This window comes from Saccopteryx bilineata, chromosome 8 (assembly GCF_036850765.1).
Source record: "Saccopteryx bilineata isolate mSacBil1 chromosome 8, mSacBil1_pri_phased_curated, whole genome shotgun sequence".
In the NCBI taxonomy this organism is placed as follows: Eukaryota; Metazoa; Chordata; class Mammalia; order Chiroptera; family Emballonuridae; genus Saccopteryx; species Saccopteryx bilineata.
The window spans coordinates 23,793,818-23,821,707 of NC_089497.1; the positions used below are offsets into that span (position 1 = coordinate 23,793,818).

Sequence of the window (27,890 nt, forward strand, 5' to 3'; positions counted from 1 at the left end):
TTCCTGTAAATATGATATATGACCAGAGGCCACCACCGGCCGTTAGCGAGAGCCAAATACTATTTACATCTCTTTTCCAACTCTGTGTTCAGGTACTTCGTGTGTGTAATTTGAAGTCGGCCATAGTGGGAGTATTTATACCATAGAAATTGGCAAACACTATAGATCAGAGCCCCTCCTTGCCCCTAAATCAATTGAACATTTAACAGTGTACTACTAGCACACTGCCTAGAACCTGTTCTCACAGCCACACCTAACTGCCATAGAGACTAGGGATTGTAGTCTTTATCCTAAACAGCCATGTGCTCAGCTAAAATAACCTAGGATTCCCTGACTATTCAGTGCTGCTTCCTAAAAGTTCCTAAAGAACTATTGGTATTTAGGGCGGGAAAAATCTTTGTGTAAATTGGTCCCCTAGCATTGTTGGATATTAACATATCTTCATTATAGTGTAGTTATTTGTTTATATATATTTACTCTTTTTCCATCTTAGATAATAGCTCTTTAAGATCAGAAGATCTTATTAATCTCCATATGTCTAGGACCTCACACAGTGCTTAGTATATAACAGATTTTCAATAAATAGTTATTGATTATATTTAAATATTTTCATTTTATCTTGGGCTTTCTAGAAATAGTCTTAACACATGTACTTTACTGAAATCCTCAAGTTTGGGAACCGTATGGCTTTGTAGTCCTGGTTCTTAAATAATGCCTGATCTATACAGAATAGTACCTCAATAAATGATTATAAGCATGAACAGATGGATAAATATATGGAAGGAAAAATGAAGGATAGACATAAGGACAGAAGCTTCGGCTATTTTAGCAATCTGGTGTTGTGGAATTGAGCCACTCTGTTTTGTGCTGAGTGCTAAGAATACAAAGACAGGTCTCAGCTATTGGGAAGGTGTCCAGGCGTCCCCAAACTATGGCCCACGGGCCGCATGCGGCCCCCTGAGGTCATTTATATAGCCCCTGCTGCACTTCCGGAAGGGGCACCTCTTTCATTGGTGGTCAGTGAGAGGAGGGAGCACTGTATGTGGTGGCCCTCCAACGATCTGAGGGACAGTGAACTGGCCCCCTGTGTAAAAAGTTTGGGGACCCCTGGAGGCTATTGTGAAGACCAGTAGGAAAACAGAATTTATGATAAAGCAATAGGCTGTAAGTGATATTGGAAGTGGGCAGGAATCATCAGAGAATGATTTAGGGGAAGATTTTTCTGAGTATTTAGTCTTGAATCGTGAGTAGAAACCAGAGGAAGAAATAGAGAAGTTGGGTAGGGTGTTCCATGTATCAAAAGAAACAGGCTTTCAAAGTCCTGAAGACCTGGATTTCAGTTCTGGCCCTGCATACTATGTAACCATGAATAAATTACTTCATCTGAATTGGTTTCCTGGGAATATTGCCATTGTTTTATCTTTGCTTACACTGCTTCCCTGCCTAGAATGTCCTTCCTTTGTTGTAGTAAGGTAGCGTTTAAGCCTGCGCTCCCATTGCATCTCCTCTCCGAAGCCGTTCTAGACCATAGTGCCCCTCCCCTCCTCTGGGCCCTTCTCTTAGTCTGAGCCGCTGCTCCAGAACGCTGGAGGCTGGGTGGCTGAAACAGCAGTGACTGCTCACGGCTCTAACCACTGAAGGTCTGCAGTCCCGGTGTCGGTCAGGGTCTTGGGGATTCCCTCCTCCTGATTCATTCACAGCTGTCTTCTCACTGTGTCCTCGGGTGGAGGAAGAAGAGAGGAAACAAGCTCTCAGGGTCTCTTCTTTTAAGGACACTGATCTTATCATAGGGTTTTTACCCTCATGACTTAACCTGAACCTAAGTGCCACCCAAAGGTCTCACCTTATGATACCCATTACAGCGGGGGTCCGGACTTTCACATAAGAGTTTTGTGGGGGTACAGACAGACAGTCCGTACCAACTTCACACTGGCCGCTTCAAACCTTTTCCCACAACGTATCGGTCAGTAATCTTCTGTCAGTCTCTACTGCACTTTATAGTCTTTGAAGACAGCAACCCTGTATTATTTATTTGTTCATCCTAATGCCTGACAAAGTCCTGGTATGGAGTCAGTGTTCTGTATATTTTAGTTCCCTTATCCCTTCTGCATCGTAGTTATTTATTTTCACTGATAATATCCTGAGGATCTCGCAGTCAAGGCACATATGAGAAAGCAATCAATGAACAACTAAGGTGTTGCAACGAAAAACTAATGATTGATGCTTCTCATCTCTCTTCATTCCTGTCTGTCTGTCCCTGTCTATCCCTCTCTCTGACTCTCTCTGTCTCTATAAAAAACAAAATAAAACAAAACAAAAACTCCTGAGGATCTCTGAGATCACACTCAAAGACAGCTGCCTGTTTTAACTATGGATATCAGTTCTGATCTGGACTATACATAATCACATTTTAAAATGTCTAGTGTAATCCTGTTTTTGATATATTAGGCTGCTTGTCTTGCTTCTCAACTTGCCCTTTTCTTCTAGTTAAGGAAGTCTTACCAAAATGTGACATATAATGTCTTTGTTAACTGTGTTAAGTTCCCTAATGGGCTTGGTGCAAGGGGGTGGTGCTTTGCAATGTATTTCTGCGTCACACCGAAGCCTAGCAGCCAAAGTCTTTCCAATATATCTTTGTAATAGCACATGTGGAATGTGGGATAAACCCTCTAAACCCAAACGTACTCTCTAGAGCTTTCTGCAGTGATGGGAACACTATATTGGCTCTGTCCAGTAGGGTGGGCAACTAGCCGCATATGGCTTCTGAGTACTTGACATATAGCTAATACAGCTGAGGACCTGGGTTTTTAATTTTGTTTAATTTTGTGCAAGTTGAAACAAAATCCAGTGGAGTAATGTTTGTTGTGGATTCAGTGGTGTAGAGAGAATGGAAGAGACAGGTAAGTTCTTCTCTATAACCAGAGACACCAGATTCCATTACTAGTTCATAATCTCTCTCTGTTTCTCTTTATTTTCATACCTCTCTGAAAAGTGGCTGTAAGTTGCATTTCCAGTCAGTTCTAGAGACTTTTGCCAGGACGAATATTAGTAAAGCACACTTTTAGTCACCTTCATTATATTGTTAGTCGGAAATACCTTCCATGGCTCGTAGTTCTCGATCTCCAGAAGTCTTCAGTCAGCGCTCACAGACTTAGGGTTTGCTCCAACCACAGCATTCAACTTGTCCATACCTCTTGCCTTTGCCATTTCTGTTCCTTAGGTCACTTTTCTGTCTAAATCCTATCTAGCTTTAAGGCCTAAGTCCCAGCTCCTAGTTTAAGTCTTTCTTGAACTTCAGTAATCTTTTAAATCTCTTATTGCCATCACCATTCCTGCAGTTCTCATCTTATACATCCTGCACCTTCTTTGTGTTGGCATCTACAGAAGTTAAGAAAAGATTCAATTATACATTTACAAGAACATCCAAACCATGTTTCTAGAAAAAGAATGAAATCTCTATATTTGTAAGCTGCCCCCACAGGTTTCTTTATTCCAATTATAGCTTGAATTCAGTTAAAAACGAATGGTCCTACTCTCCATAGCTTTTGTCATTCTTTGGTTTTTTTAAATTACGCTGAATGTTCAGACGTTCTTTATAACTCCACAGCAGTCGTTATGGTCCCTGAGGATGTCTGTGGTATTGAAGCATTGAAATTTTTATTGTTTATAACTTGGAGAGTCTTAAGGCAAAAGTTCATTTATTTGTTCATTCTACAGTTACTAAGTACCTGTTACACAGTAGGCATTATTTTAGGAACTGGGTTTATATTAATAAAAACAAACAAAAACAGAAATTCCTGTTTGCATGGAGTATAAATTTAAATTGGATATTTTATAATATTCACCCTTCTCCCAAACCAGTATGCTTAGATGATGCTTATTGCGTAAGGAAATAATAAACATTTCCATTCCATCATACTCAAGTATGATACTTTATATGATCATACTCAAGTATATGATACTTTATATGTCATTAAAGTTGTGGTGTTAAATTGTTATTAACTTAAAGTCTAAAGATTTTTATTTATATCATTTGAAACAGAGTATCCTGAAGATGTAGCTCCTACTGTTGGATTTTCCAAAATTGACCTCAGACAAGGAAAGTTTGAAGTTACTATCTTTGACTTGGGAGGTGGTAAAAGAATCCGGGGAATCTGGAAGAATTACTATGCTGAGTCCTATGGGGTAATATTTGTTGTGGATTCCAGTGACGAAGAGAGAATGGAGGAGACAAAAGAGACAATGTCAGAAGTGCTAAGACATCCTAGGATATCGGGAAAGCCTATATTGGTGTAAGTAATGGTGTCATTGTTAATGTATAGAAGCAGTGGCATTAACCAACAAGGAAATTTACCTAGGTTACAAAATACTGAGTGAGCTGAAATAGTCATTCCCCAGTATAATAAAATGTATGTTAATTAGCTGGGAGTTGTTAATATACTGAGGCTTTTGTTATAATGCTATCCTTAGGGATTAAGGGTTGAGGCTATATTATGAAGAAGCTTTATACATAATTAGAACTCCTATGAATTCCAATATAAACTTTTTGTTTTAGTTGATAATGTACTTTTTATCAAATTTTGCATTTTGAAGTGCTTTATTAACAAGATTCTAGAATGTTTTTCAAATTTCCCTTCCTTTAGTAACTAATTGGTATTTTGCCTTTGTCCTTTTTTTCTTGAAGAGTATTCTTGTTTGAAAGTTATTTAAATGGTTTATTCTTTTAATGCCACATTGATGTCTCAATTTTTACCTCTACATTTCCAAGTTAAATATGTTATTCTGTCATTAATCAGGTGCTTAAATCATTTTGTCCAGCTGCCTAAACCTTTTTTAAAAAACTTGACAAGGGACTGTTGTGTTACTTGCCCTCATAGCACTTCTGCATAGTAAACACCAGGTGGTGCTATAACTGCAAGACAGCCAAGAGCAGGTTGAAATGGAAGGGCACACCTTCAGGTTACTCCAGTTTTTAGAGTAACTGAATGTCTTCCCTTGCCTTCTTGTCCATTTGCCTTCATTCTTGTGTTTCATTAGTAACAATTAAAAAAAAACCCCAGACAACCATGAGGTTAAATGAGAAATTGTAAGCAGAGTTTCTCAGTAGTCCTTAATAGTCAATGAGTATTTTAAAATGAGGCAGTTTGGAACTATAATTACAAAAAGTAAAACTGTATTGTATCACTTATTGGTAAAACTCACACTGTTTAGTTTTTATACATATCACCAATTAGAGAAATTATTTGATTTATCTAATCAATTCTCACCTTTTTTAGACATCAGCATCAGCCCAGGCCTCCTAAATTTTAAAGAGTAGGGCCAGGAATGCTTCTGGTTTTTTTCATAGGTTTTTCCATATCATTCTGATGCACAGCAAAAATGGAGACCTTTTGGTGGAAAGGATGGGCTTTGGAGTCAGTCCTTGGATAGCTTATTTAATTTTCCTGAGCTTCGGTGTCTCCACTTGTAAGCAAGGTTTTTAATGCCTGTCTCGTCCTGTGAATTCCAATACTGTGTTGAAAGCATCCAGTGCAGTGTTTTACTAGTGTCCTATAAACGTGGTAGTGGGTATGAGTAATCATTGATGGTAGGTTGTGTCCAGAAGGGGGGGAATGAGGAGATCCAGTTTTGAAGTGTCTCGTCATATGAACTTAGGCTACGTGAAGCTTTTGATTATAGAAAACAATGTAATTTAGTGGGTAAGAATATGAGACTGAGCACTCACCAGAACCAGTGGGTTACTAGTATTGTGTCTCCATTGCTTAACCCTTGGAGTAGTGAGTTCTTTTCATGCTCGCTGACCCCCAGGAGTAAGTTTTTTTTTTTTCAAAAAATGAAATTAGTCCCAGTTCCAGTTTTATTAACTTAAAATCATGTTTGTTTGATAACTAATTTATGGAAACAAGAAGAACATACATTTGCCTTTTTTTAATGTTGCCTTACACATTTTTAAAATAAATCGATTGTACTCTGGATGGTCAGGAGGCACGAGGATGTACATGAACGTTCGTATTACTCAAAGGGTTAAGAAGTTTTTCCCGTTAAGGTAATAATTTTAAGAAAAATTACTGTTAGTACCTATTAAGCATGTGAATAAAATATACAAAGCGTTCAGCAACCAATTGGTTAAATATAATGTTATTTTTGTTGCTTGGGTTAGGATGATGCCATAGTTTTAAAATATAACACAATAGTATATTATACATTGCTGTGAAAAATCTCTGTGCTGGTCTTGCTTTAAAAGTGCTCTGTATAGATATAAATGCTAGTAGAAAATTATTATTTTACAAATCTATCTGAATATAATTATGCTAATTAATATCACATAGTACTTAGTATTCTCAGTTTTCATGATAAACAACTTAGGACCATTGTAAACAAGTATCATCAAGGCTGTAGATAAAAGGATATAGTACAACTTTAGAAGGGGCAAAAGGAATATGTCACCAGCTGATTAGTTGGAGAGTTTATTATTAGTTTTAAATTTATCTTTTTTATAATGTTTCTTAAGTCTTTGAAGGCAGCATATGAGAAACACCCTTTCCTTCAGTAACGCTTGATAATTGACACAGTGGAAGGCTCTTCAATTTCTTTATAAATTAAAAATTATTTTAGAGTGTTAGGAGGTATATGTATGTATATTTCTGTCCCTTAATCTACTGCACATTCAATTAATGATTTTGCCTCATACTTCCTTGCGGAAATATATAGAAATGTCACATAAGAATTCTCATTTTCCCACCGCCAGATAGATCTGTTTAACTGTCTGTTTCTATTCCCAGACCTTGCTTTTCTCCCTGTGATATGGAAGAGTAGTTTCTGCGCCTGTCCAGGGCCTGCTTCTCCATTTGTACTTCACACCCCACTCCTTCTTACTTTTGCCTGTTATCTCTTCCCTGTCTTATATCAAGGATGTCTCTCTCCAGAGGATTCCCATTCATGTGCTCTCGTGTTTCTGAACTTTAAGTACTACAGGGTACTTGCACGCTGCATCCTTCTCCAGCCATGGACTCCTTCTCATCGTTCTCTACTCACACTTCTGGAAAGAATTGTCTGCAGTGGCATTTGTAACTTTTCACATCACATTCTTTCCTCAGTCTACCCCACTTGTGCCTCTGTCCCTACCGTTCCTTGAAACTGCTCTTGTTGGAATCAACACATTATCTCCATGTTCCCAAGTCCGTTGTCACTTTGCCGTTCTTATTTTACCTAAAACTGAAAATCTCAGCTTGTTCTTAAACACCCTTCCTTTGAGTTTTGCAGCACATTTCTTTGTTTGACTCCGACTTCATTGATGGTTTCTTCTCAGTCTCCTGTATTAACTCCATTTCTGCTTTAAATCTAAATTTTAGAATACACCAGGCTCTTATTTTATTTTATTTTTTTTTTAAGTGAGAGAAGGGGAGATAGGCAGACTCCCACATGTGCCCTGACCCAACAATCCCTATCTGGGACCCAATGCTTGAATCAACCAAGCTATCCTTAGCACCTGAGGCCAAGCCTTAGAATGACTCAGCTGCTCTCCTCAGTGCCTAGGGTCAAAGATCTAACCAGTTGAGCCACTGACTATGAAAGGGAAGAGAGAGAGAAGGGGGAGGCGGGGAAGAGAAGTACATGGTAGCTTCTCATGTGTGCCCTGACCGGGGATCGGACCAAAGACGTCTGCAAGCATGGCTGATGCTCTGTCCACTGAACAGACCAGCCACAGCCTTCCAGTTTTTTATATTTATATACTTTTAAGAGACTTTATCCTAAAGTCACCTAACTTTAAATACCATTTATTTACTCAAATGACCAAAATCTGTACTTTCTATTCTGACATCTCCCAAGAGCTTCTACTGATGTAACTAATACCTTAGAAACCTCCACTTGGACACTTGGTATCACAGATTCTCATGGTCAGTACTGTCTTTTCCCATCTCTGTATATGGCAATATCATCCAATCAGTATCCCGTAGTTTCTACCTCTTAAAACTATGGCAAGTTGTCCCTGATCAGTTGGCTCAGTGGTAGAGCATTGGCCCTGTGTGTGGATGTCCCAGGTTTGATTCCTGGTCAGGGCACACAGAAGAAGCGACCATCTGCTTCTCCACCCCTCCCTCTTCTCTCTCTTTTTCTCTCTTTTCCTCTCTCTCTCTTCCTCTCCTGAAGCCATGGCTTGATTGGTTAGAGCAAGTTAGCCCCAGGTGCTGAGGATGGCTCCATGGCCTCGCCTCAGGTGCTAAAATAGCTAGGTTGCTGAGTAACAGAGCATTGGCCCCAAATAGGCAGAGCATCACTGGCAGGGGGCTTGCTGGGTGCATCCCAGTTGGGGCACTTATGGGAGTCTGTTTCTCTGCCACCCTGCCTCTCACTTAGTTTAAAAAAACCAACTATGGCGAGTTTGTTTAATTTTTTCTTTTTTGTAACCACCTTCTCATTGTTTTCTCGACCTATATGCTTGTCTCCCACTCATTTGCCCCTACTCTGCCTACAGTAGACAGAATGATTTTTCTCAAATATAAATTACATACCATCATTCCCCAGCCAAAAACAGTCTGGGGACTTTCATTGATCATACTTGCTATAAATTTCAGACTTACATGACTGACAGAGTCTTAACTCTACCCCTGCTGACCTTTTCTAACTTCATTTCCTCCCTCACTGCTCTTCGCCACTACAGTATAGCTGTTCTGTACATTTTTCTTTAAGTGGAGTAAATTATGCCCTGCTCAGGGTCTTTCTACTGCTTGTGTCTTATGCTTGAAATACACCATCCCTTGTCCTTATTATTTAGATTTTCACTTAATATTGCCTTTCAGAGAGGCCTTCACTGATCACCCAACCAAAAGCAGCGACCCTGATAGTCTTTGTCTCATCATATCCTTTATTCAGTCTGCCAAGAACGTAACATGAGCTGATATTTGAATTTGTTAATCTGTTTTCTCCACTAGAATGTGAGTTACAAGCTTCTATCACTCTGAGTTCACACTATATTCCTAGCTCATAGTACAGTGCTTTGCTTTGCAAAATAGTGATGGAGAAATTTTTGAGAATACAGTTAACTTTATTTTGTACTTTATTTGCCAGCCCTTCTGATCTGTGTGTAATACAGTGTTGTGAACTGACCCAAGCTCAGGAAAACAGTGCCTTAATTTACTTTCTTAGACCTTAACTAGATTCAGCTCCCAGTTACCAACCAGACTCTTCATCAAGTACATAGTTTGATTTTTTCAGGATTTGTTGACCATTGAGTTACTTGACGATATCTCTGCATAAAGTTTTCTGTTTTATTATTCTCTCCTTGAATTTAGAACCCTCCGACCTCTTGTTTTATACAATTTGTAACTACCAAAATGTTCCCTAATGAACCACGAGTATTGTTTAAGTAGTCGTCACTTACTGACTTTCGTCTTTTAAGAGCATTGGAAATTACAAAAATATATAATAGAGCTTGATACCTGATTAGAAACTTAAGATCATTCATCTCATTTTTAACAGCTAAGTGTACTATTTTTAGTTGAGTAAAGGAAGACATGTTATGTTACTGGCTTTGGAAGTTTATGTAATTCTAGTGGGTATGGGCTAAAGGGGGAAATTATAACTTAATAGAGATGAAAGGTATGCAGAAGAATTTGTGAAATGAAGGAAAACAAGACACTGAAATATGGGACATTCTGCATTCTGAAGCTGGGAAAAATGTCTAAAATAGCTTCTTTATTTTGAGCCACAGCATGGACAACACCAACAGCACAGTACCCGACAAGGATTTCTCTTCTTGTATCTTACGGCTAGTCCAAATTTCTCTTTGGTAGTGTTGACATACTCTTTTGTACCATTCACTATCATTTCAATATTGTTGATGCTTTCTCCTTGTTCCTCTACTAGAAGAAATATCTGAATGAAAAGCTCCCTTAAATCCTTTATTTGATTCTCCAAATTAACAAGTTCCTTGTGTCTCTGTTCTATCTCTGAGAGTTGTGCTTTAGTGATGCTGGTTTCTGTAAGCAAACTTTCATTAAACACTTCCCATTTTCCTTGATGAAGCATGTCATTGACTGCTTCTTCTGGCAGTTCTTTTCCAGCAACTTCAAGCTGACGGAAAATAAATGTCTTGCACTTCTCTTGCTTTGCTGCTATTGTGTCATTGTGCATGAGCATAGTTTGCCGGAAATGGTGGGACATCGCAGCATGCTGATATTTAAGTATTCTTGTGATCACTGATGACGGACCACTTTCAGCCTCTGAGTTTTTAGCTTCTTTTAGTAAATCATCCAAACCTTTTTTAATGTGTTCTGCTTGGATTTTTATCTCCTTTGCAATGCCAGACTCTCTCTTAAGCAGACTAAACCTTCTCATTGAAGCCACCAGACTTTTCTGTTGCTGTCCAAATTTTCGAACATCATCTGTTAAGTTGTTAAGGCTCTCTTGTAGTTTAAGGGTCTCATACAGGTGTCCCTCAGCTACAGGCTCTCTTTCATAAATAACAGCTTGCTGCAGAAACCTTCCCTGCTCCTCTGCTTCTGTAGTTGACACCTGCCTGTCTCTGGAGAGTTCGAATTCCTTTGTCCGTTGTTTTAGTTCTTGAAGTCTGTCCTTCATCTCTCCTCTCCTCCTAAAAAGCAAAAATAGTTGTGTTGAAAATGAAAAGTTTAGTCTTTTCCCCTAGAGCAGTTGGCCTCACATAGCTATAACCATCTCCCAGGAAAAAAACTTATAGTTTTCTGAAAAGAGGTTTAAAAATTAGAAAAATGAATAACAGTTTCCTCATAAACAACTAAAATAGAAGAAATAATTTGTAAATTACTTTGTATGATGTGGGACTACAATGAGTGCCATTCAGTTGAGTGGAGTAGTTGAGAAAGCAGTGATAAAGATATAACAGCTCCCCCAAATTTTTTTGTGTCATGATACTACCACATAATAATAAATTTTTCTTGATATAGGATGATATATCTTAGAATGGGCAATTTGGCTTGACCATATTTCCAACTCTTAAAATTAAAATGGCACCTTGAAAGTACCCTTATTGACCTGTGGTGGCACAGTGAATAAAGTGTTGACCTGGAACGTTGAGGTCGCCAGTTCAAAACCCTGGGCTTGCCTGGTCAAGGCACATATGAGAAGCAAGGAGTTGATGCTTCCTGCCCCCATCCCCCTCCTTTCTCTCTCTCTCTCTCTCTCTCTCTCTCTCTCTCTCTCTCCCTCCCTCCCTCCTCTAAAATCAGTAAGTAAAATCTTTAAAATAAAAGTGCCCTTATTACTAAAGATACTGTTGCTGGTAAATTTGGTCTATGAAATGTTTAAAAACATACTTATTTTACTAAATATGCATAATGTAAGTAAAACCAGTATAGTGACAGGGAAGATTTTATGTGAGACCTTATGGATAGTATTGAATTTATACTAAAATTTCTAAAGCTTCCATATTAACACATTAATGACATAGTTTTGTGTTCCTATCCATTACATACATAGGAAAACATATTCTTGGTCTGATTATGCTGAGTTCTCATTCTTAGCATTCCTTTCCAAAGATATCCATACTGTCTTAAAATACAATTTATATAAGGGATATTCTTACAAACATGAGAATATATTGATTTAAAATCTTATTTTGGGGGGGCACTGATAATATGACATTTATTGCACTTTGTGTTGGTAGTTATCCATAGGATCAAGTTGATATGTATGATTTTTATATATATATATACACATATATATATATGCACACACACACACATATACATGTATATTTATATGCATACAGACTGGGGCCAAAGTAGGCTTACAGTTGTTCACATGGAAAATAATACGATAATTAATAAATAAATAATACAAGAATAAGCTGTTTTGCATACTGACAACTATAAACCTACTTTTTTCCCATGCTGTGTATATCTAAAATGAAGTGAATCAAAGCTATCTTTGTTAATAAAATACTTGATTTTCACAGAGCATCTTGACTTTAAAAGGACACTTCATGGTATTTTTGCAGCTAAGAAACTATGAAGGGGATTACAAATAGCTCATTGAACACACATAATATCATATGTCAATCACAGGAAAAGTTCTCTAATATTATGCTGCTATGTTAGGGGACTCAGTTTTGATATATTTATGCAAATACTTTTACCATTGATTTGGATATTTGTCATAAAGGCATGCTTAGCAAATATATTGATGGCACAAAATTTGGAGAGCTCTTCATTATGTTAAAGTATAGAGTTGGGATTTAAAATTAAAATAACATGGAACATTATACTAAAGATAGCAGTATGTTTAACCAGGGTAGATATAAAATATTCACCTAGTCATTAAGAACACTTCACATCTACAAAATGGAAGACCCTTGCATTCATAACAGTGCTTATGAAAATTACAGGAGATTTTAGTTCATTGTAAGCTATCAGAACCATTAGAATAGTCATTATTCTTTTATGAATAATAGTGTTATACTTAGATTGACTAAGAAAGCTATTTGTTTCTCTGACTATACACTAGTCAAAGCAAATGGAAGAGTGACTTTGTTAAGCTCTGAGTGTGATTATTTTGAGATGGAAATTCCTAAGTTAAGAATTTCCAGACTGTCATGGAAAGGATGAGATTGGAAAACCATGCATAGTATGTGGATAATTTTTTCTTAATGGAAATATTTGTGCTGCTGAAGAGAAGATATAGGAATACCTACAACTGTTTTCTAAAATGTGTGGTTCTGCCCCCTGGCTGGGTAGCTCGGTTGGCTAGAGCATCATCCTGGTGCAAGAAGGCTGTTGGTTCATTCCCTGGTCAGGGCACATACAGAAACAGGTCCATGTTTCTGCCTGCCTGTCTGTCTGTCTGTCTCTATCCTTTCCTCTCATTCTGAAGTCAATCTAATAAAAATATTTTTAAAATTAAAACGTGTAGGTCTGTGTATATAAAAATGATTAGACTTACTTGGCGTAACTCCGAAGGGCAATGGGTAGGAATTACATGGAAAGAGGTTTAGTTTAGTGTAAAGAAGATTCTTCAAACAAGTAGAGCCGTCCCGGGATGGAATCAGCTGCTTCATGAGATAATACACTTGCCGTCACTGGGGATGTGCAAGAGGTTCTTGAATGGTGACCTCGTCAAGGATGTAGTAATGATGATGCCTGCATTGCATAAAATGTTAAACCGATGTCCTGGTACTATCCGTTTGGTGTTAAAGGATGGACATTTTGTCAGATAATTACTGAAACTTACTATATGCAGAGTTTTAAGTGCTGTGGTGTATATTCAGTAATTCCTGTCCTTAAATAATTTACTATCCGAGGGGTGATGGACAATGTAAAATTAAAAGTGTTTAAGATGTCATGTCATTTTTGATATAGCCATAAGCTTTTTCTTTTTTAAATTAGCTCCTTTAAATTGTGATTGTTGTTTTCCTAAAGAGAATACATAAACACAGTTTAAGAAATCAAATCATTTCAAAGTTTATAAAGATATACAGCCAACTGCTGTATGCCCCATCACACCTCATTTTCAGTTCCCAACTCCCAAAGGAAGTCATTGTCAGCTCCTAAGCTATATTGTTGCTTTTAAACCCACTATTTCTAGTTAATTTGCTTTTGTAGGTATTTCTGCTTTCTAAGATATAAAACTTATTCCAAATCTGTTATGAAAAATGTGGGTTTAACTTTATATACCCCCTTTCTTTCCTCAACTTTTAACCTCCAATATAGATACATCACAATTTTTGGTTAATCAAAATTCTGTTTACATTATTATGACTAAGCAAATATTATACATATATACCAGAGTCATGTAAAGTACTATGTACTTTCTCAAAAGTATTGCTTTTCCTCATTTCTAGGCTATCTGTGTGGATAGAGCTAGGAAATTTATACTTTTATAATACTTTAAGAACACTTTTAATTAACATATGTACACATATACAGGAAATGCCCAGCACAAAATGTTCAATTTGATTTTTTCACAAAGGGAACACATCCATCTAATCATCACACTGATCAAGAATTATTAAACTTTTTATTTTTTTGAAATTATTAATTACCTAAGTTTTCAGTTGCTTTATTTTATACATATACAACACTAATTCATTCTAAAACTCTTAAACTGAAAATTATCCTCTTAATCTATTTAAATTCAATAGGCATTCTGGTTTTTTATTTCATTTTATTATTTCATCTCTTGAGGCTTCTTGCCTGGAACCCTCGAGCTTGATGCGATTTATCAAATGGCTGTGGTGCTGGAATTTTCTTCTCCCTTGTAGATCTCCTGATTTCTGGTTCCTGATATTTATTCCTGGTTTACTAGCCGTACAAGTGTGGCTACAACTTTTATTTCTGAAAAAAATAATTTTTTTTGAGAGAGACAAGGAGGGAGAGAGGGTGAGAAGCATCAACTGGTAGCTGCTTTCTCTTTAGGTGTGCATTGATTGCCTCTCCTCTGTGCCTTGAGCAGCACGAGCCTGTGTCTCCTGGCTCGAGCCAGCAACCTTGGGCTTTCCAGACTAATGACCTTTGGGCTCAAGCTGGCGCGCTTTGGGATCATGTGGACAATTCCCCCGCTCAAGCCAGGGACCCTGCACTGATGAGCCTCTGCTCAGAACCGCTGACCTTGGAGCTTTAAACCAGCGAGCCCCGCTTTCTGGGTGGACGCTTTATCCACTGCACCAGACTCTGGAAATGTTTTTATTCTTTTCTTACACCCAGGTGACTTTCTTTGTGGATATAACTCTAAATTGGAAATTATATATTTACGTAGAATTTTGAGAATTTTGCTGTGTTTTCTTCTAGCTTTCTTTGTTGCCCTTGAGAAAGCTGCCATCTGATTCCTGATATATTGTGTAAGATCTGTTTTTTTGTTTTTTGTTTTTAATTTTCTTTCCTGAAAGCCTAGGCCTTTTCTGTTTGTTCTTGATGTTCTAAAATTTCACAATCACAGACTCAGTGTAGGTCCTTCTGCAGTATTTGCTAGACATTTAGTAGCTCTTTTCTATCTGAAAATTCATTTATTTAGGATTGGGGAAGAGGTCCTAATTTTTTAAAGAACTTTACCTTCTCCATTTTCTTTGCATACTTTTCTTTGAAGTTTCCCTTATTTAGATGTTGACTTTCTTAACTACTCTAATATACCTAGTATCTGCAAGGTAAAATTTCTTGCCAGAAACTACACAGCTAAAAAGTGGAAGAGCCTATATTCAGATATAAATCTATCCAATGTAGATTTGTTTTTGTTCCCAAAACCTTAGTGATAGAATATCTTAGTAAAACATATTACAAATGAATTTGATCTGTATCAAATACTATATTAATGTTATTAGTATAAATACTATGTTTAAAAGGGAAAAGTCTTACAGGAAGTAACACAGCATATCAAATCAAAAGTAATTGTTGTTTACAGCTTTATTACGATCTTTAATATAATCAGACCCAATTAAGTCTTTTCTAATTGAGGAGAAGACAAAGAATTAGTTCTGATCTCGTAGACCTACATCACAAGAAATTTCTAAGAAATTTTAAATCCTCTCCATCTCCAGATGGAGATTATTATATATCTTTTATGCTTTAACTCATAGTCATAGACTGAGATAAGAGAGATAGAAAGTGAGATATCCTTCATTCCTATTTATTTGTTTGTTTTTTAAATATACCTCTTATTAAAAAGAAAAATAAAGATTTTATATACTGGTTTTACAGAGAGGAATTGGCGGAATGGAGGATGGGGGGGAAGCAAGAAATATCAACCTGTAGTGGTTGCGTTCGTTCCTGTTCATGTACAGAGACTTCTCTTTCCTGTTTTTTGTTTGTTTTGTGACAGAGACAGAGAGAACAACAGAGACAGACAGGAAGGGAGAGAGATGAGAAGCATCCATTCTTCCTTGTGGCACCTTAGTTGTTCATTGATTGCTTTCTCATATGTGCCTTGACTGGAGAGCTATTGCAAACTGAATGACACCTTGCTCAAGCCAGCGACCTTGGGGTTTTGAACCTGAGTCCTCTTCATCCCAGTCCGATGCCCTATCCACTGTGCCACTGCCTGGTCAGGCTTTTTTCTATTCTTATACTAACCTGCTACTATGAATTTTTACAGCTACAAAGTATATAGCAGATATGCTGTTTGTTGTACAATTTTTTAAAGTAGACTTGTGTTTCTGATAATATGGAAAAAAGAAAAGAGTAATAGTATTTATGTACAGAGACTTCTTTTGAACAGTGCAGGGGTGGGGGATCAAAACAAAACATTTTGAATTTTTTATTCATGAGAATTAGGTTCTAGCTAATGCTTATATAGCTGCTAAGAAGCATTTAATATTCTTTAAATTTCTCAAGAACAATGTCTCCAACTTTCTATTTGAAAGTGTGACTTGGGACAAATCCTGAAACAATCCCCTTTCACATTTTTATGGCTGGATCGATCTTTTTTAAATTAGAAATAAATAATCAATTCTGTCAAAAGCCTTTTTTCCCTCCTCAAGCATTATAGTTAGTTTTTTTAAGAAATAGAATATTTCAAATTGATATGATAGCGCACAGTATACCTTTGCAAAATACCTTTGGGAAGGTAAATGTTACTGTCACTGATTTTGGAAACCAAGATATTCGACTCTCACCCTTGCAGAGACTTTCTTCTCCTGGTTCCTGTTCATGGAAGAACAGTTTTCTAAAAGAGTGTTTGAATAAAAAACACTTTAAGGAACTCTTCAAAATATATTGATATATAGTTTATATTTATTAACTTAATAACCTTACTAGAAAAGAACAGGTAAATATGCTGAATCTTTTTTTCTTAGGACTAAATCTCTGCATGTTACTAATGTTACAGGAAAAACAGATTCCTTTCAGGGCGTGTGCATCATGACATGCCGAGTATAGTAAATGATGTTTATATAAAACTATCAAGTTTATACTGTGTTCATCTGGGTTTATGGATCTTATGTCTCCCTTTGTTTTCTTTGAATAAAGGGCATTTATATTAAAGGTCTTTTATATTATTAGATTATTTTGGTTTCTTAGGAATAAATCCCTTTGTTGTGGCCATAGACTGTTTCTCTGGGTGGTGGGCAAGTGGATTTTGTGAACTGACCAGTGGTTCTTCTTCACTGGGGAACTGCATTATACAAGAATGCGTGCAATGCCTGCATTGTGGATACATTCTTACCCCATTTGGGGACCCTGTCAAGTTTGCCTTTTGTAATCCAGGTAGTATAACTATGGGTCTAATTTTTCTCTGCTCGTTTTTTTATAGCCTGAGTGGATCCCTTACTTCCTGTTATAATCCTGAACAAGCCAACAGAGATTTTCCCATCTCTGTATATAGACTGAGTTTGAATTTTTCGTTCACTACTTCATCTAGGAAGCTCAGTTTTAGCTCCTTCTCATGCACACACCCTAAATCCCAGCTTCTAGTAGCTCATGGAGTTGCTTTAATTCCTACTCTCTACTTTGGCTATGACTGTGTTCCCTCTTCATTTCTGGCATTTGGAAATTTCTCTTTCTTACTTACATGTAATGATGTAGTTTTAAAAGTTGTTTTGTTTTGCTTATAATTATATCAAACACTTCTGTATGTAGAAGAGGAAAGAATTTCTCTTCTGTGTGTCTTGACTGAAAGTCATAGGTGATTATCTTTACAGTTAACATTCAGAATGTTCCCCAAGTCCTTGTTCATCTCTGCAGAAATTTACCTAGTGTAGGTACTCGGGTGCGTATACCTGCTGTAGACAAATAGTATTTTCAGTTGTTGCATACTTATAACTACATGTATAATTTCTAATTTAATTGCTTAATCATATATTTTATAAAATAGAATATTAGTCAAGGTGAGACATCTAAGCATATTACAATTTGAAAGTTGGAAGAGACAAAGTTCATGAACATAAAATATTAAGCTCATAGTTATCAAAACATTTAATTACTTAGGCTAGCCTTGGCCTGGTAGCTCCGCTGGTTAGAGCACTGTCCTGCTATGCCAAGGTCGTGGGTTTGATTATGGTCAGGGCATGTACTGGAATCAACCAATAGCCAATGAACGCACAACTAAATGGGACAGCAAATCAGGATTTCTCTCTCTCTCCATCCCCCTTTCCTCTCTTTCTTTAAAATCAGTTTTAAAAAATTTAATTGTTTAAGCTAAGTGAAATTGATGAGACTACCATCTTACACAATTTTTTTTTATATCTTAAATTTATTCTCCTAATGGTGGAAAAGTTGTATTCAAATATAAATCATCTTTCAGCATGCTTAACTTACTCCATTGCCATAAGTTTTGTATTCTACTGTCAATAACTGACTATATTTTTTAGCTTAAACCTCTTATTTGCAAACAAAAAGAACACTAATTTAAAGACATGGTAACAACTTTGACAATTTGGGATAGATACTTTATAGATTTCCAGAATTTTAAAGACTTTTTAAATTATAGTTACTATATTGATTAAATAAATTATTTCAAAATATGCAACCAGTTTTTAGCTAACATCAAATGGTTGGATTTTTTGTTTGTTTTCCTTTTGTATATGAGGACAGCTTAAAGAATGTCCCTAGTTTAATGATGTTATAGGTATATTCTCCTCTTTGGCTACTTAAATGAAATTTTAAAAATTGCCAGTTGCATATATTTTCTCTAAGTTTAAATTATCTAATGTTTTTGTGATGTAGTCTTTCAGGGCCTTTTTATTCTATTTTTTATTTAGTTTTAATACATTAATTTTTAACTTGTTTAATGTAACAATAAGACCATTTTTTCTTTAAATATTAAGAGTTCTTTTATTTTGAACTCTTAGTTCCCTGATGAAGTACATTATACATTCATAATGTGATTTTAGTCTTAAATTTAAAATTGCATAGCCATGAAGATAATGTGTTGTACATATTATGTAGCCCACTTTCAAATCTACCCTTAAAACATTTATTAAAAGCCATTACTATTTTTATTTGAAATGGATTATTTACTAAGGTCTAATATAGTAACAATGATAAAATAACTTGGAAGAAATATCAGAAAATTAACTATGTTTTGGTTAAGCCTCCATATATTACATAATTTGAAAGTATCAGACCTTCCAATGTATGTAGCAGTTAACATAATTCTGACTTAAAAATGTAAAACTATCAAATGAAATATATTTATATTAAATTTATGATTATGTACTTTTAATACACTAGTTAAAATATTTTAAATGAGTATTTTGATATTTTACAATAGTCTTCTTATGAGATTGTTTTCTAATGTCCTTAAATGATTTTAAAATATTCTGGGAAACAACAATGAATAAATTAAGAATGTCTGGAAAATGATCTTAAGTTTTTAATGGTGAAACATATATGTGAAATTTCGGCATAAGTTTCTTTTTAGAATTCAATGTTAAAAGTGTTTTTTAAAACAAGCATAGTATGATTAATTTATAATCAGTCTACAAAAGAGAATTTTTTTAAGTTTGTTTTTAAAGCAACTGACTTTTTAGTGTTTCCAAAATGAGAAACTATTTTTTAAAGGATTTAAAAGAAAAAATTGATTTTTTTTATGTTTTATTTATTTATTTATTTTTTTAATTTTATTTTTTTAATGGGGTGACATCAATAAATCAGGATACATATATTCAAAGATAACAAGTCCAGGTTATCTTGTCGTTCAATTATGTTGCATACCCATCACCCAAAGTCAGATTGTCCTCTGTCACCTTCTATCTTGGAAAAAATTGATTTTTATTATAGTGGTCTATTTTTGAGTTCTCTTAACCCAAATCCCATTCAAATTTATTAGCAGATCGACCATCTGCCGGTAGAGTGGTCCAAATCTGAACAGAATAGGTCATTTTAGTGATCTGTTGAGCTACTTTCAAACGTCACAGATCTCAGGCTGTGGGCGCCTCACATTAGAAAACACAGAAAAGAGTAGTTTATTTACCTTTGTCTTGTTCCCTTTGCAGCTTTTCCACCTGCGGTGTTGTAGTCCCGCCTTTGAGAGAAAAAACAGTACCATCTGTAACGTTTTGATCAAATTATTTAAGTCTTTATCTTGTAGTTCACAGGCAATTTCTGGATGGTTTTCATATAATTAACTTAATTGAAAGCCAAATTATAAAGCCAAAGAAGTTAGAGATAAAGTTGTTCTTTTGCTGGGAAGAACAAATTGCTTACTTCACACCTGGAAAATCCGGTTCTGCCTGTTAACCACCCATTCTTTAGATTAAAGGAAGGTTCTTTTCATTGGAGCTAGTTGGTAACAGGAAGTCCTTGTTAAACTGCCTATATAGAATATTTGGCACAGCCACTGTAATTCCAGCCCTATATTACGTATAAAACTACATTAGTCACTAAAAAGGGGGTCGGTATTTAAACAAAAGGTTCTTTGATTTCTTTAGGTATCAAAACTTGCTAAATATACAGAATTTGGAATAAATAAGAATGGAAAGAAGCATAGTGTAAAGGGTTTTGTTTCATTTACTTTAAAATGATTGAAAATCTATCCTATTTTAGGAAATCCCGAGGGCCTCATTCGGAAAATCACTGAATTTCAGAACTACAACTGCCGGAAAAGAATAACTATCTTTGAACTTTCCACTTCACTTTTCTTTTTATTATACCTGCGATTTTTTATTTTAAAATGAGTTTCTTTCATAGTTTTCAATATAGAAAAATTTAAATTATGCAGCCATACATGTTATGCTGTTTATTATTATCAGTATTACAACTCAAAATTAATTTTTGCCAGAGTGAAAAATTGTTTGAAAAGTTAGAAATCAAATGTTTGTAACATTACTAAATCTCCTTCCTGTCCCCTCCACCCACATTTTTGCCTCATTTTTGATTTGAGGTGAGAGGAAGGACATTGGTAGAATTTCTATCCAGATAACATTTGCATCTATTCTTTGATTTAGTAACCCCACTTCCTAAAATCTGTCCCCCAAAGAAGGAAAGCACTCTTTCCCACACCACTTCTTCACAGCACTTTGTAAACGCGGGACCCTGGAAACAACCCGGAAGTCTTTCAGTGTGAGTCTGGCTGAATCAGTGATGAAACATCCATGTAATAAGCATTTGGCTTATTTATAAAGAATATAGTAATAAAGTAGGTGTCTGTAAGCTCCTTTAGGGTAATTTTAGGATTTGCTGTTATAAAAAATGGAAGGTGGCGATAGAGCGTCAGCCTGGCGTGCAGGAGTCCCGGGTTCGATTCCCGGCCAGGGCACACAGGAGAAGCGCCCATCTGCTTCTCCACCCCTCCCCCTTTCCTTCTTCTCTGTCTCTCTCTTCCCCTCCTGCAGCCAAGGCTCCATTGGAGCAAAAGATGGCCCAGGCGCTGGGGATGGCTCTGTGGCCTCTGCCTCAGGCGCTGGAATGGCTCTGGATGCAACAGAGTGACGCCCCAGAGGGGCAGAACATCGCCCCCTGGTGGGCATGCCGGGTGGATCCCGGTCGGGCGCATGCGGGAGTCTGTCTGACTGCCTCCCCGTTTCCAGTTTCGGAAAAATGAAAGAAAAAACAAAAAAATGGAAGGTGTGCACAAGAGTACAGGCTGTTCCCGGGTCACGAATGACATAGATTCTCTAGTTTTGGAAATGTTTACTTATATGCACAGAATGGTAAAAATAAATATTATATTCAGAAAGACATATGTCTAAGGTGTATTTGATAGGTAAATGTACCTGTTTCAACTTACATACACATTCAACTAAAGAACAAACCTACTGAACCTATCTCATTTGTAATCCAGGGAGTGCCTGTATATATAATAGGCTAGTATTTTAGAAAGAAAGGGAATTGGAGACACTTATATAAACCTCCACCAACTAGTCAACTGCTGTTAGTATCTATAGTGCCCAAATTGTGATCTTCAAAATATCATTTTCCCCATCTACATGTTTATATTTTCAAAAAGAAATAATGGGGAGGAGGGAATGAACTAAAAACTAATGAAAATGATTACTTATAGGAGAATGGATAGAGTAGAAAGAGGAGAAAGGACAGAGTTGGGTCATACTTCTGATTTTACTATGTTATTATATATAATTTTGAATTTGGAACCACATAAATGTCTTCAAAATTAAATCTTAAAATAAAAAATTAACGCTAAAAAGCAAGAACAGCCTGAAACAAATAAACCTAGCTATATATCTAGATGGCAGCATAACCATACGGAGAGGGATTACTTCTTTTTTTTTTTTTTTTTTTTTGTGATAGAGACAGAGAGAGGGACAGATAGGAACAGACAGGTAGGAAGGGAGAGATGAGAAGCATCAATTCTTCATTATGGCACCTTAGTTCATTGATTGCTTTTCTCATATGTGCCTTGACCAGGGGCTACAGCAGAGCAAGTGACCCCTTGCTCAAGCCAGCAACCTTGGGCTCAAGCCAGCAACCATGGGGTCATGTCTATGATCCCACACTCTAGCCAGCAACCCTGTGCTCAAGCTGGTGAGCCCACGCTCAAGTGACCTCGGGGTTTGAACTTGGGTCCTCTGTGTCCCAGTCTATCCACTGCGCCACCCCCTGGTCAGGCAGAGAGAGATTATTTCAAGTAATTTTAAAACTCAGTATTTTGACTGTGCATCTCTTGTGGTTTATATTTTGGATATAAGAATAACCACAAAAATATTTTCCCTAACATTTTGTAATTCTGTTTTAGTAATATGTAATATTGGTATTGTTGTATTGAAACCTTTATACATGTAGTAGGATAAAATAAATAGACAATGTCTATTATTAGAAACTGTAGTTTTCAGCCCTGGCCGGATAGCTTCATTGATTAGAGCAGGGGTAGTCAACCTTTTCATACCTACCGCCCACTTTTGTATCTCTGTTAGTAGTAAAATTTTCTAACCACCCACCAGTTCCACAGTAATGGTGATTTATAAAGTAGGGAAGTAACTTTACTTTATAAAATTTATAAAGCACAGTTATAGCAAGTTAAAGCATATAATAATAATTATTTACCAAGTACTTTATGTCAGATTTTTGCTAAGTTTGGCAGAATAAATCTTTATAAAACAACTTAGTATAGTTAAATCTATTGTTTTATTTATACTTTGGTTGCTCCACTACCGCCCACCATGAAAGCTGGAACGCCCACTAGTGGGCAATAGAGACCAGGTTGACTACCACTGGGTTAGAGCATCATCCCAAAGTGCAGAGGTTGCCAGTTCAATCCCTGGTCAGGACATATACAAGAACAAATTGATGTTTCTGTTTTTCCCTCTTTCTCTCTTCCAGTCTCTCTAATCAGTAAAACAAACATTAAGCAAAAAAAAGAAACTAGTTTTCAACAAAAGACAATAGTAATACAATTTAATAAGTTAAGTCAAAATTTGGTAATATTTGATTTAACATGGAAAAATTAATATGAGCTTATGACTTACATGTTTTCCCTCTTAGCTACATTTTCCCACTAGTTTGTCCACTGGAAGGCTCTAGAAAGCAATGTCAAGTCAATTGCAATAAATATTCATAGCGCCCAGATTGTAGTCTTTACAATACCAGTCCTTACTGAAAGGAACAAGGGTCTCTTAGGGAAATGGGTGATTCCAGGTCTGGAATATTGTTTCTCACCAAAAAAGCAGCAAGATATTAAAGACGATGAGAGTAGCACCAATAGAACATGGAAGCCAACACAGAGGGGACTCCCAGCAACCAAAAGTAGGTAACTGAGCCTCCAAAAGAGCAGTAACTACAATATATTGAAACACATGAAATGTATTTTTCAAATCTATTATTTCATAATGATATACCCCATAAACCAAAGGAAGCAAGGTGTTCACCTTTGGAGGTTGATAGAGCACTGATTTATTATTATGAAAACTAGGAAATGAATACAGAAGATCAAATATTTATCTCAACATTTTTCTGAAGAGAAATGATGTGTTCATTAGATTTGTTCTGCGTATTTATTAATTAATATGTATTTGCCTGAAATTTCTATCAAACCCTGATCAATATTAACTTCTGCCATCTAAGAGCAAATTGTGGTGTTCTGTAAAAAAATTTCTTTTAGAACTTACGTGGGTTTTTCCATTTTGTGGTTTCCCAGTTTGTTCCTCACTGAATAGAATGTTATTTATCCACAGCGCTACACAAAGTAACTTAGCCGGAAGTGGCCCACCTACCCAGTAAATTGCACGTTTATGTGGACACATCCATACACAGCAGATGCAGAGGAGCTCAGCTACGAAAAGCTCAGGGCGAATGTTTGGGTATTTACAGCAGGAACACTTTGTATTTTAAGGAGTTGAGGATATGAGATAAGGGCATTTACACGGTGGTACAAAGTATTTTAAGAAGATAGAGAGAGACCTCATGGGAAGATTAGAATTGATAGTTTAGGGCTATGGAAACTAATCCACTTCTTTTTCTACTCCTAGCTTTTTTTGTTGGCCTGTTGACCTGTTGCTTGTTTTCTTGACACTACCTGATTTCTCTGTCTCAGGTCAATTCTCACAAACTTATTTTAGCAGTAAAATAAAGTGAAATCATAAAATAGGTACTACCATACTCTGTTAAACCACTATGTTCTGCAAAGAATAGGTTTAACAGCTTGAAATGAGAACATGGTCAAAATATTTTAAGTGGCTGCCTGATTATATATTTGCTATAAAATTATCTGTATCTGTCCAGGTTGGCAAATAAACAAGACAAGGAAGGGGCTTTGGGAGAAGCTGATGTGATTGAATGTCTGTCTCTGGAAAAGATGGTTAATGAGCACAAGTGCCTGTGTCAAATAGTAAGTTTGGGTTTTTGCTTTTCTGCCCTATGGAATATGTTCAGTAGAACAGGTTTGTTAAAGGTGCTAGGCAGTGAGGTGGCAGACAACTAACAAAATAATTCATTACTGTTTTAACAGAATTTTTTTTATCCAGGAAATTACATTCTCACTTTTTTGTTGATACTACTTAATATTGTAATATTTGTTTTCTATTTAGTTGGTACTGACTTCCATAAACTATCTTTTGAGATTTCAAAGACTTTAGATTTTAGCTTTTTGTTTAAGATATTGCTAGCAGGATTTGCAAGCTACACAATAAATCTTGCTATAAATGTTATAAATGGTAAAAAAAAAGTATAAATATAAAATATGAACATAAAGGTTTACAATGAGCTCTGAAAAATCTTATCAGGAGAGTTATATAATCTTAAGAAAGATGGACAGAGAATTTAATTATTTATTCTGATTTCAGAAGATGATCATTAGACTGTCAGTCTTAAAAGATGTTTACTACTATAAATTCCCTGGGATGAGGAATTAAAACTTTCTGCTATTTTTAATAAGTAGGGGTATTTTTCTTCAGAATTTAATTTTGTCTTCCAGTCCGTTTGTTTCCAGTTTAAACTGGCCTTGTCAACTTCTTGTGTCATAATACTTCTAATAGCTTACAGATATTATACTTAAAATATTTCAATTCCTGTGTATTAATGTTAGTGGTCATTGCAGAGATATATTTTACAAGTTTAATAAGCAGGTGCTTCACATGATTGATATAATGGGTTAATTTTGATTTACCAGTAATTATACTTAATAGTATATGAATAGATTTTTGTGGAAAACTTTTAGTTTTAAACTTTAAGTCAAATAAATTGCTGTTTTTCAGGAACCTTGTTCAGCAATCTTGGGATCTGGAAAGAAAATTGACAAGTCAATTAAAAAAGGCCTTTATTGGCTGCTACATATCATTGCAAGAGACTTTGATGCCTTAAATGAACGCATCCAAAAAGACACAACAGAGCAGCGTGCTCTTGAAGAACAAGAGAAACGAGAAAGGGCTGAACGAGTGCGAAAATTACGTGAAGAAAGGTAAGTAGGTTAATTTTGTACCACAGTGAATTTGAAAAGTCAAAAACATAACTATATGAATATTTTATTAGTTTTGTCTATTCAGTTTCCTTTTTCTGTCTGAAGGCATTAGGTAAATTTTCAATTCCATTTGTATTTATTATTTCTAAGAGTTTAACATTTTTTTTTATCTCTTATTATTTTGAATTTTACTCCTTTTTTTAATGGAATTTTATTTGGGTGACACTGGTTAACATAATTATACAGGTTTCAGGTACCCAATTCTACAACACATCTCTGTACTTATTACATTTTTGTTTGTTTGTTTGTTTTGTGTGAGAGAGAGAGAGAAGGAGAGAGGTAGACAGACAGGATGGGGGAGAGAGAAGAATTATCAACTCTAGTTGCGGCACTTTTAGTTGTTCATTGATTGCTTTCTCATATGTGCCTTGACTGGGGAGGGGGGCTACAGCAGAGAGAGTGACCCCTTGCTCAAGCCAGAGACCCTGGGCTCAAGCCAGCGACCATGGGGTCATGTCTGTGATCCCACGCTCAAGCTGACAACTCCGTGCTCAAGCTGGTGAGCCTGCGCTCAAGACAGATGAGCCCACACTCACGCCAGCAACCTCGGGATTTTGAACCTATGTCCTCAGCATCCCAGGTCAATGCTCTATATTCACTATGGTCAGGCTTATCACCTGTTTTTTATGGGTACCTGTATTTCAGTGGTTCTGAAAAGCCCATTTTGCTTCTCTGAGGGCATCTGGCAGTGTTTAGAGATTTTTCCTTATCACAGTTGGAGGCGGTAGAGTGCTGCTGCGTAGAGGCAGGCTGCTGAACATCCCTGATGCACAAGACAGTCCCCAGAGAATTACTGTGTCCATAGATGGAGAAACTCTTTAGTCTCAGCAAAGACAGAGCTAAGCTGTTAGTGGATCAGTCAACCAAAGCAAAATCTGATCTTCAATGCTTTTTTTGTCTGAAAGTAAATTAATTGCTTTGTCTCAGGTTTTTTGTTTTTTTGTTATTTTTGTAACAGACTTTTTTAAAGTGTGACAGAGACACACACACACAGAGAGAGGGACAGATAGGGACAGACAGACAGGAAGAGAGAGAGATGAGAAGCATTAATTCTTTGTTGCAGCACCTTAGTTGTTCATTGATTGCTTTCTCATATGTGCCTTGACGGGGTGGCTACGCGGACCGAGTGACCCCTTGCTCAGGCCAGTAACTTTTGGGCTCAAGGCAGCGACTCTGGGGTCATGTCTATGACCCTGCACTCAAGCCAGCAACCTTGGGTCCAAGCTGGTGAGCTTTGCTCAAACCAGATGAGCCCGCACTCAAGCTGGCGACCTTGGGGTTTCGAACCTGGGTCCTTCGCATCCCAGTCCGACGCACTATCCACTGCGTCACTGCCTGGTCAGGCTCTCTCAGGCTTTTAAATACATTTTTCAAATTATTTTAAATATATATTTCCCAAAAGGAAACTTTTAAAATAAATTTAGCGAACTGAATTAAAAGAAATGATTACATAAATTCTACCACAGAATGACTTATAATAATTTTAATACTGCAAAAAAGTACTCAGGTATGATTTAAAGTCAGATTTAGTGCTCAATACCAATATTTCTCTTTTATCTACTAGATTATTTGCTTGGTAGGGAGGGAAGAAATGAGAAGATAGTTAAGTGAGCTCCTGTAAGATACAAAGTTGTCTTCCATCTACTTAAGTAATACTGGCCTTCCATGTGCATTAACATAGTCGCCGCCTGGTAGACAGGAGCCCACTAAACTGCCCTTGGCATTGCTGTTGTAAGGTGTTCTCTGGCTGTTGAGGAATTCCTGTGGTTACAGGAATCTTTCATTTATTTTAGATGTAGGACTTAAAGGATAGAAATATTTGTAGAGGTAATTCTCCAGCCCCAAGAGCTCAATAATATGAGCAGGTCATTCAGCTAGATGTATTTGATGCTGATATGAGGTTTTACTTCCTGTGAGAATCTGGTTTTCTATCCTGCCCTACTGTATATTGGCTAGCATTTCAGAGGTCATAGGTTCGACCCGCGGTCAGAGCACACACGAGAAGCAATTGATGAGTACACAACTAAATGGAACAACTATGTGAAACAAGTTGATGGTTCTCTCTTTCTCTCTCACTC

The 27,890-nt window shown here is 36.5% G+C and overlaps 2 protein-coding genes across 9 annotated transcripts in view; one reads left to right on the forward strand and one right to left on the reverse strand.

The window, feature by feature from the left end:
- ARL13B (ADP ribosylation factor like GTPase 13B) overlaps positions 1-27,890 on the forward strand; it is an 80,592-nt gene that overhangs the window by 27,943 nt on the left and 24,759 nt on the right. For 2 of the 3 annotated variants that reach the window (XM_066241535.1, XM_066241536.1), the window contains exons 3-5: positions 4,043-4,292; positions 24,579-24,684; positions 25,550-25,752. In XM_066241535.1, the coding sequence (XP_066097632.1) occupies positions 4,043-4,292; positions 24,579-24,684; positions 25,550-25,752 (559 nt within the window). The remainder of the gene's footprint in view (positions 1-4,042; positions 4,293-24,578; positions 24,685-25,549; positions 25,753-27,890) is intronic. The other variant, XM_066241537.1, reaches the window with a different exon arrangement.
- On the reverse strand, positions 9,680-20,137 carry STX19 (syntaxin 19). 6 transcript variants are annotated; one of them, XM_066241113.1, is made up of 6 exons: positions 19,876-20,137; positions 17,473-17,683; positions 16,580-16,629; positions 13,207-13,388; positions 12,919-13,115; positions 9,680-10,594 (listed from the first exon to the last, which is right to left on the reverse strand). In XM_066241113.1, the coding sequence occupies exon 6, from the start codon at positions 10,579-10,581 to the stop codon at positions 9,697-9,699; it is 885 nt and encodes a 294-aa protein (XP_066097210.1). In that variant the 5' UTR covers positions 10,582-10,594; positions 12,919-13,115; positions 13,207-13,388; positions 16,580-16,629; positions 17,473-17,683; positions 19,876-20,137; the 3' UTR covers positions 9,680-9,696. The 6 variants fall into 6 exon arrangements, with proteins under 6 accessions (XP_066097210.1, XP_066097211.1, XP_066097208.1 ...); XM_066241114.1 differs by lacking the exon at positions 17,473-17,683; XM_066241111.1 differs by lacking the exons at positions 16,580-16,629; positions 17,473-17,683.

Bases quoted from the DNA above. Each gene is read 5' to 3' on its own strand.
- STX19 (XM_066241115.1), bottom strand. From the start codon at position 10,581: ATGAAGGACAGACTTCAAGAACTAAAACAACGGACAAAGGAATTCGAA.